Here is a 9,920-nt window from a genome sequence, read left to right on the forward strand (position 1 = left end):
CAGGAATTTGGTTTACAGGAAGACTGGGGCTCCAAGAGCATAAATCACAAGCCCAGGATGACTCAGTCTGCCCATGTAGAAGCAGATTTGGTGACTTCAATGGCTGTGGTTTGGCTAGGACCAGGGGAGCAGGATGCTGCTTCGGAGGAAAGATCCTGCGAGCCCTGGCCCGCCTGCTTGGTTGTCCCTGGCCAACAGGTGGTGATTGCTGTAGAAGCCTGGGCCGGCAGCCAAAAGCAGCCTTGGGCAACTTCCAGAAGACTCCTGCGGGGGCTGATGCAGTGGTGAGGGTGTGGGTAGGAAGGTGGGTGACTAGATGTTCATGGCCCTGACCCCAAGGAAAAGGTCAGAGGTGCACATTCTTCCTGAGCATCTCTGGAGAGTCCAGCTTATCCTCTGCTCAGTCCTTTCCAACGAGTGAGCAGCCAGTGGAGGGCTTCCCAGCTTCCAGATCTCATAGCCTCTCCTCCTGGCACCCTGGATAGGCAGTGGGTCTGGCTGGTTACACCTGGGAAACTGGAAGAACGCTACCAGATGATCTCCCACATGCCATCCCCTGGTTGTGTCTCCTCCCAGGGTCCAGGACAGCGTCTCTGATCTCCCCGTGGATGTGGGCCGAGCACTAGACTTACTGTCTGCACCTCCTTCACCCACTCCACCTGCAGCCTCACCATGGCAACCCAGAGTGCAAACACGAGTCTGCCACCTAACTTGAATCCACCCCAAGACCATGCATCCTCCCTCCCATTCAACTTCAGTTATGGGGATTATGATGTCCCCATGGATGAGGAGGAGGACATAACCAAGACCTGGACCTTCTTCGCAGCCAAGATTGTCATCGGTGTGGCCCTGGCGGGTATCATGCTGGTCTGCGGCATTGGCAACTTTGTCTTTATCGCTGCCCTTGCCCGCTATAAGAAGCTGCGCAACCTCACCAACCTGCTCATTGCCAACCTGGCCATCTCGGACTTCCTGGTGGCCATCGTCTGCTGCCCCTTCGAGATGGAATACTACGTGGTGCGCCAGCTCTCCTGGGAGCACGGTCACGCGCTCTGTGCCTCCGTCAACTACCTGCGCACCGTCTCCCTCTACGTCTCCACCAACGCCCTGTTGGCCATCGCCATCGACAGGTGAGAAAGCTGGGCAGGGGCAGTCAAAGGTGGGGCTGGACCAGGCTGTCCCTTTCCTGACTTCAGCCCTGACAGGCTGGCACTGCTCCAGACACGGATGTTCATGTATCTGCCGAGGAGCCAGAGAAGGCCTTGTTTCTCCAGTTGTGTTTTGTTCCCCCAGATGTGGGAAACAGTGAAGTTCCTGAGCTCCCAAGTTCCGGTTCATGCCCCCAGATAGCTACATCTGCTTTAGATACACACATGTCACAAGACAGTGTGTGACGTCATGCAGAGTCAAAAGCAGGCGGTGTCTACTCAGAAGCCACATGAGAGGCAACCAGGGCAGCTCCCACTCAAGACAATGTATGCCAAGTTTTTCTTGTAACCACAACCCAGACTGCCATATAAAACATTTCCATCATTGGGGCCAGCAGGTGCCATGATGGTGAGGGTACCAGATTCCCACATGGCCAACTGTGGATCGAGTCCTGGATCTGGTGACTTACTTTCTCACTTTCCCTCTCTCTCTCTGTCTCTCTGGTGAGTGCATGTGCCCTAAAGCAAAAATTTTTAAATAATAGTAATAGGAACCAGCAGATGGCATAATGGTTACATCACTAGACTCCCATGTAGTTGATCATGGTTCAAGTCCCAGACCTGGTGGCTTAAAATTCACAACTGGCATGTGTGTGTGCATGTCCAAAATCCCGAGAGGAGAATGGAGGAGAAGGAATTGCAGCATAGTCATCCTCCCAGGGGATTGATTTCTCTTTGTCTGTCTCTTTGTCTCTCTCTGTTTCTCTGGTGAGCACACAAGCCTTACTGCAAAAATCTCTCTAAAAATAATAATAATAAATATTAAAAATTTTCCATGATCAAGAAAACTTCTTTGGGCCCTTTAAAATTCAATCTCCCCACCCCAAGTAACCACTGATCAGATTTCTATAATCATAGTTTAGCTTTGACTGTTCTTCAACTTCATTTTTTAAAAAAATGGATTTACATATTATGTACTCTTGTTCCTGGTTGCAGAGCTGTTTTTTAAAAGATTTATTTAATTGTATTTATTATTATTTTAATTCGCCAGAGAGAGAGCAAAAGAGAGAGGGAAAGTGACAAAGCAAGCTGCCAGGTCTAGGACTCAAACCAGTCAGCCATGTGGGAGCCCAAAACCTTAACCATCCTGCTACCTGCCGGCCCTTGCAAAGCTGATTTTAAAATAGGACGATAGGGTTTGTTTGTGGGAAAAAGGAAATGATATGTTTGCTTTTGCTTTTTTGCATACATTCATGTTCTCATTTACATACGTTTGCATGAGATGTTCTAGAAGTCCTCGCTCTATTATAAATGCATAAAATAAAATTTATAATAGGAGTTTACAACTCATACACATGTTTTATTCATGTGAGCAGTTGCAGGCCTGCAACTGACCACCAGTGACCCTGTTTCAGGGGGAAAGTTGTCACGTTCTCTGGGTCTCTGTTTACCACTGTAAGCACTGCTCATTTTGATATTGCGCCTAATCACCTTTTTTCCTTCTTTTTGTGTCTCCTCCCACTCCCTGAGATACTTTTGCTATAGAGCAAGTGTACTGGCCCAAGAGACAGAGACAGAAAGCAGGAAGTCACTCCCCCCCCCCCCAGGGAGGGATGGCCATACCACAATCCCTTCTCCTCCATTCTCCTGGGATTTGGGGCACACCCTCACACCTCCCTGGTGTGAGTTTCAAGCCACTGGGTCTGAGACTCAAACTGGGGTCAGCCATGTGAAAGTCCAGGGCCTTAACCACTGCACCACCTGCAGGCCCCCCTTTTGTATCTTTTCGACTCCAATCTTTCCCTGGTCTCATTGCTCTTTAGGTTTATTGTAAATAAATCCCATATATAGACAAAAGAAGTATCCTCTTTCCTTTGTATAACATAGTTCTTGGACAAAAAATAATTTTATTATCCCTCAAGTCAGCGCAGCCCTGAAACCAGGTTTACAAAATGTGTACCTACCAACTACTGTGCAAATTCCCCAGGGAAAATGCTACAACGCATCACTGGATAGAATGACACAACGTCACATCCCTTGGCCCCACCCCAGGCTCCTGAATGGAAATCCTTTGGACTGTGTTCCAGGAATATGTGTGTCTATCTGACTCCTGGGGGAGTCTGGTGCTCAAACCGAGAATCTGCACTGTTCTCATCCCCTTATCCCATTGTTACCTTGGTCTTCATGATGTCGGTTTTGTTGCAACCTTGAAGTTTCTTGGAAAGAAATCATCCTGTTGCAACACAATAGAAAACAGAATGGTTCCTTTTCACCCCAAATCACCTCTTCCTCACTTGGCTTCCCAGCTCCATCAGCAGTTTCATCGTTCTCTCAGTCATCCAAGCAGGAAAGAGATCCCATCATCCTCTGTCTCTCTCCCCGCCCCAGCCCCAACCCTTGGCTTCAGCCCTACACGGAGTCCTGGCAATTCTCTCCCCAGCCTCATCTCTTCCTAAGTTGTAGCTGGGCCTTCCAAGCTGTCTTCTTACTCCTCAGGGGCTCCTGACTGTCCTGAAATCCATTCTCATCCATACTAAGCATCAGAATATCTCCACTGGTGAATCTTCCTGAAATATTTCATTGCTTGCAAAAGATCTTTAAAACTTCCAGTGCCTCCGTAATACACAGTACATCCTGAGCCTAGCTTTCCAGCACCTTTATAATCTGACAGCACCCTGTCTTTCCAAATCCATGCTGTGTATAGAGATGCAGATTGTCTTTTGCAAAAGACAGTGTATCTTTTTTTTGAGTTATCTAATTTTATTTATTATTATTATTATTTAATTTGACCAGAGAAAAGGAAAGTTGAGAAAGCAAGCCGTCAGGTCTGGGATTGAAACTGTGGTTAGCTATGTGGGAGTCTAGCTTTTTTTTGGTGGGCGGGGGGAGGGGAGAGGGTTTTGCTATAGGGGGCGTGCACTCGCCAGAAAGACAGAGAGAGACAGAGGGACAAAAAGCGAGAAATCGCCCCCCAGGGGGGATGGCCACACCGCAATCCTTTCTCCTCCATTCTCCTCTCAGATCTTGGGCACACACGCACACAAGCCCAGCGTGAGTTTAAGCCACCAGGTCTGGGACTCGAACCACGGTCAACTGCATGGGAGTCCAGCTACATAGCCATTACGCTAATTGCTGGTCCGGGAGTCCAGCACTTTAACCACCATGCCACCTGCCAGCCCCAAGACAGTGTATGGTAAGTACTATAACCATGTTTTCTATCGCTCTGTCTCTACAGCACCTAGCACAGAGACTTTTACCTGTGTCTGAGTTTGGGTTACTCCCAAAACAGACTCTGAGACAAGGATTCCTGTGCAGGTAGCAGCAGGGAAGGGAAGCTACTACAGGTGTATGATTAAGCTTCCACTGTGGGCAACTAGAGCTTGTACATCGGAGTTCTCCCAGGAGTGGTTGGTGGGAGAGAGCGGGCCCATCGGTACACCAGCGCTCATGCGTCACGGGTGAGAGGGGCTCTGGAATTTCTGCACAAGCAGTCAAGAGAAATCTGGAAGCCAGATGAAGCCTGTGGACCTGTAGGTATTGGTGGGGATAGAGAGGCGTGCACATGAGTGATAAGAGCAAAGGGCATGAGAGAGGTGCTCACAGCATCTGAGATGACCTGGTAAACCCACAGCAGGTGGCTGGCTCCTGCTGCGTGCCCAGCCTGTGTGTGGAGAAACAAAGTAGAAGACACAGTCCCTGACTTGGGAGAAGTTTTCTTCTATAAAAGCTAGCATTTACGAGGCTTGCCTGCAGCCTGGTGGTTAAGGAGGCTGGAGTCCTGAACCTGGGAACTTGAAAAACACACCGCGTGTGCATGCCTTTCCCAAAATTCCAAAAGAGGGCGGAAATGAGAAGGGATTGTGGCGCACCCATGCCCCATAGGAGTTACTTTCTCACTTTTCCTCTCTTTCTCTCTCTGTCTCGCTCATGTGAGTGCACACGCCCTCTGGCAAGTTAAAACAAAAACTAGCATTTATGAAACAGAAAAGGTAATCAAGAGATAAATAAAAAAATAAGGGTTTTTTAAAGACATTTTTGCTATAGAGCATGTGCACTCACCAGAGAGACAGAGACAGCAAGAAATCAACTCTGCCTCCCCCCTCCCCCAGGGGGATAGTCACACTGCAGACCCTTCTCCTCCATTCTCCTCTCAGGATTTTGGGCATGCATGCACACATGCCCAGTGTGAGTTTCAAGCCTCCGGTCCAGGACTCAAACCACAGCTGGCCGTGTGGGAGTCCAACGACGTAACCATTTCGCCATCTGCTGGTCCCTAAATCAAGAATAACTTAATGGGAGATGTGACTGTTACGTTACTGATATGCTCTGGGATGCTTCCTGGAGATGCTGAGGTTCGTGGGGGCTATTCCGATCACCTACTATGTACCTTATGAATGAAGGGGTGATTCTCCTTTTCCAAATAATATGAGATGACTGAACACATGACAGCTGACTCTGGACAGAGGAGACTGACAGCGGGGAACTAGCCACGGGTACCTCCAGCCTGAAGGAGGAGGACACTGCATGCCTTGCAAGGCAGCACAGGATTTGTACTTGGGAACACGGTGAACCCGCAGGGCTGTGGGAGGCAGGCTTTGCAGTGACAAAAAGGTGAGAAGACCCTTGGAAAGATGTGATTGACTTGCTTAAATGATTTCATGGGCTGGCAGAGAGGTTCTGTATCAGGAGCCTGAGTTCTGGTCCTGCCATGACAAGAACTTGAGTGAGAAATTCTCTTCTCATGAGAGTCCTCAGATGCCACCACAAGCCCTCCCCTACTCTTCTGCCTCTGATGCAGACGTCACCTAGTAAGAGGGAGACAGCCCTTGTAAAGCCCTAAGAAAGGCCTTACATCCTAAGATATTCAGAATGAAGAGCTTCGAGAAGTGAGCAGAATGACAACATTGAAACCCGAGATGATATAATAAGGCTTTTAATAATAGTAGGCCACAGGACCAGCAGATGGCATAGTGGTTAAGGCACTGAACTCCCATGTGGCTGACTGTGGTTCAAGTCTTGGATCTGGTGGCTTGAAACTCACACCAAGCAGGTGTATGTGCATGCTGAAAATCTCGAAAGGAGAATGGAGAAGGGACTGTGGTGTGGCCACCCCCACCCCTGCCCCAGGGGATGATTTCTCACTTTCTGTATCTCTGTCTCTCTTTCAAGCACATGCACCCTATAGCAAAAATCTCTCAAAAAATATAGAAATAATAATATTAGGCTACAAGTAATCATTGGACATCTACTATGCAAAAAAGCATTTATAAAAATTATTATATTTAATATTCACAGCAGCCCTGCAAGATAGGTGTCATTTTATCTTATGTTGCATTTGAGGAAATGAATCTCAGAGGTTAGAGAATTGACCCCAAAGCCACTCAGAGGGAATAGGAAGATTTATTCAGCCTGTTTGACCCAAAGTTTGTGTGGTTTCCACCAAATCTCCCTGCTACCCAGATGATGTTGCTAAAACAAGGTCAAGCTGGTTAAAGCTGAGTCACAGGTACAGGAGGATGCACTGTGCCATTTTAATCTGTTTGGGGGTTAAAAATCAATTATGTTTCAGAGCTCCATTATTATTATTTTTGGTGGTGGTTTCCCTCTGCCATCAGGTATCTTGCCATTGTTCACCCCTTGAAACCACGGATGAATTACCAAACGGCGTCCTTCCTGATTGCTTTGGTCTGGGTGGTGTCTATCCTCATCGCCATCCCATCAGCCTACTTTGCTACAGAAACTGTCCTCTTCATTTTCAAAAGTCAGGAGAAGATCTTCTGTGGCCAGATCTGGCCAGTGGACCAGCAGCTCTACTACAAGTCTTACTTCCTCTTCATCTTTGGCATCGAGTTCGTGGGCCCAGTGCTCACCATGACCCTGTGCTATGCCAGGATCTCCCGGGAGCTCTGGTTCAAGGCGGTCCCTGGGTTCCAGACGGAACAGATCCGCAAGCGGCTGCGCTGCCGCCGGAAGACGGTCCTGGTGCTCATGTGCATCCTCATGGCCTACGTGCTGTGCTGGGCACCCTTCTATGGCTTCACCATCGTGCGCGACTTCTTCCCCACTGTGTTCGTGAAGGAGAAGCACTATCTCACCGCCTTCTACGTGGTGGAGTGCATCGCCATGAGCAACAGCATGATCAACACCGTGTGCTTCGTGACCGTCAAGAACAACACCATGAAGTACTTCAAGAAGATGATGCTGCTCCACTGGCGGCCCTCCCAGCATGGGAGCAAGTCCAGCGCCGACCTCGACCTCAAAACCAGTGGTGTGCCCGCCACCGAAGAGGTGGACTGTATAAGGCTGAAGTGACTCCCTGGTGTGTCATGAGTGAAAACCCAAATCCAGTTCTCCTCCATCGGTCAGGGTCATGAGCTGTGTGGGGGAAGGACAGCTATGTGCAGGCCTGCCTGTCCTCGAGGAGCTGGACATTTCTAAGTAGTGACATGCAATAGGACCAGACACAAACCATAGCAGCTGACATTACTGATACCTGCTCAGTACCTATTGCGTGTACAATAGTGACGTGGAGACCAGACACCAGATAGCAGCAGCCGACATTGACTGAGCATCCATTGTGTGCAAACCACACCAATGAGATTAAATGAGGACCATAGGAACTAACATTTACTGGTTACCTACTGTGTGCACAAACATTTTAAAACAAAACAAAATGGCAGGAGTTTTTGGAGGCACTAACCTATATCCAGAAATATAGATGATTGGGCAGAGGCCACCACAAATCGTCATCTGGACTCACCTTTCATTTTCCCTCATTGTGTGTCTCGTCAGTGCAAGAATGTCAAAAAAAACTACAGAATATGGCAGTTAGGATGGAAATGTAAAGGTAAGTTTGTCAACTTCATGAGAAGAGGGTTTATACCATCACATTGAGCTTCCCCACCTCTCTCTAACTACCTCCTGGGACATTATCTTGGATTCTGATTGCCAGAAAAGATTTGCAACGTACTAACCTGTTGTAATTATTTACAATGCTGTGATTTCAAAGGAAAGAACCACCAACATCTCTCCCATCAATGTTTGAAACCTCATCATTTTATTGAGTGAAGACAGGTCATCTTGAGACAAGAAACACATTCAGTTCCTAACACCTCAATACAAAAGACTTCAGGGGTTCTTGGATGAGGAAGAGGATAGAGAAAGAGGTGGAGGTTGCCACTGGCAATAAACATGAACTATGTAACTGTTTTGCCAAGACCTGGATCTCTTCTCTAAAACACATCTTCTTTTAGAAGAGGAGCTCAAGTTGAAATCCAAAGACTTGGGTTCAAGTCCTGACTCTACAACTTGTGTGACCTGGATGTTCCCTCACTCCCAGTTTGGCTTTAATGAACTGGGGATGATGACAATTCCTAGTCTATCTGCCTTATGGGACATTGGACGAATCCAGCTGAGGTCATGGCTTGTGAACGTGCTTGTGCACCGTACACATAAATAAAGATACGTGATAGTGAGCAGTTGGTTTGAAGGGACTTTGGAAACCCCATCCACTGTGGTTTATTTTGAAGAAACACTCCCATTTTTTTCATTTCTGTTCTTTGGACCAGAAACCCCTGAATTTTCACAGTGTAGCCTGTCTACACTGGGTATAAAGGAATTCCTGTTCCTGGTTATAATCAGAAAACTCTAACTTCAGAGTGTTAGTGACTCTTAAACCCTCAGCAGCCTTGTGGTCTTAGAACTGCTGACCGTCTTCCCTGTGTGTTGCCCAGGAGTATAAGTGTGGTTTCTAGATCTATTTGTATTATTATACACCTGTGGTGATTGTGTGTATATGTCCTCATTTCTTCCTGACTTACTTTGAAGCAAAGACTTGACCGTCTCCCCTGTGTGTTGCCCAGGGGACACACACAGTTTCTAGATCTATTTGTATTATTATACACCTGTGGTGATTGTGTGTATATGTCCTCATTTCTTCCTGACTTACTTTGAAGCAAAGACTATACAGATGGTACTTGATTTGAATTGGCTCCTCAAAATTTGGTCAATTTCTCATTTTCGGTTGAGAAGGAATTATTTAGTTGTTTGCCTGGTATTTGAAAAATTGTATGTTGGCTTAGTTTTCCAACTGTAAAGTTTCAGCCAACATTTTTTTCCTTTCATCACACAGCAGACTCACCTTTAGCCCAATCTCTCTACTCTCAGAAAATACAAACTCACTGTATTACTAGCCTAGGCAAAATGGTTTGTAAATTCTGATTTTACAAAGTTGCACAATACATTCTAAATCCAAGCAAGTATTTGTAGTTATCTACACTTTACAAGTATAATAATAATACTAATAATTGTATTTGTATTTATTACCATGGCTTGACTTCTAATAAGAAGATTCCTTAAGAGTAGATTGTGGGGGCCAGCAGATGTCGTAGCAGTTATATTGCTGGACTCCCACGTGGCCAACCATGGTTTGAGTCTGGTTTCAACCTGGTGGCTTGAAAATCATTCCGGGCACGTGTGCATGCACGCCCAAGATCCTGGGAGGCTAATGGAGGAAAAGGGATTGCAGCATGGCCATGCCTCCTGTGGGGGAGGTGATTTCTCACTTTTCCTCTTACTGTCTCTGTCTGTCTCTCTCTCTCTGGTGAATACATGCACCCTAAGACAAAACCTCTTTTAATAAAAAAAGAGTAAATCATGTTCTAATGAAGTCTATCAGAAGAATCCATCCCCTTATATTTTTATCCTAAAACCTATTGTCTTCCTTTCATTGAAATCTGACTGAAAAAACTTTTGTAAATATCAGTGTGTATT

The 9,920-nt window shown here is 46.8% G+C and overlaps 1 protein-coding gene across 1 annotated transcript in view; it reads left to right on the forward strand.

The window, feature by feature from the left end:
• The window catches only part of PROKR2 (prokineticin receptor 2), a 10,878-nt gene extending 1,995 nt beyond the window's left edge, over positions 1–8,883 (forward strand). The window contains exons 2-3 of the mRNA XM_006162833.3: positions 577–1,130; positions 6,764–8,883. Coding sequence (XP_006162895.1) covers positions 673–1,130; positions 6,764–7,460 — 1,155 coding nt within the window. The 5' untranslated portion in view covers positions 577–672 and the 3' untranslated portion in view covers positions 7,461–8,883. The remainder of the gene's footprint in view (positions 1–576; positions 1,131–6,763) is intronic.
• Positions 8,884–9,920: the final 1,037 nt, after the last annotated feature.

This window comes from Tupaia chinensis, unplaced genomic scaffold (genome assembly GCF_000334495.1).
Source record: "Tupaia chinensis unplaced genomic scaffold, TupChi_1.0 Scaffold140845_1, whole genome shotgun sequence".
Lineage (NCBI taxonomy): Eukaryota > Metazoa > Chordata > Mammalia > Scandentia > Tupaiidae > Tupaia > Tupaia belangeri.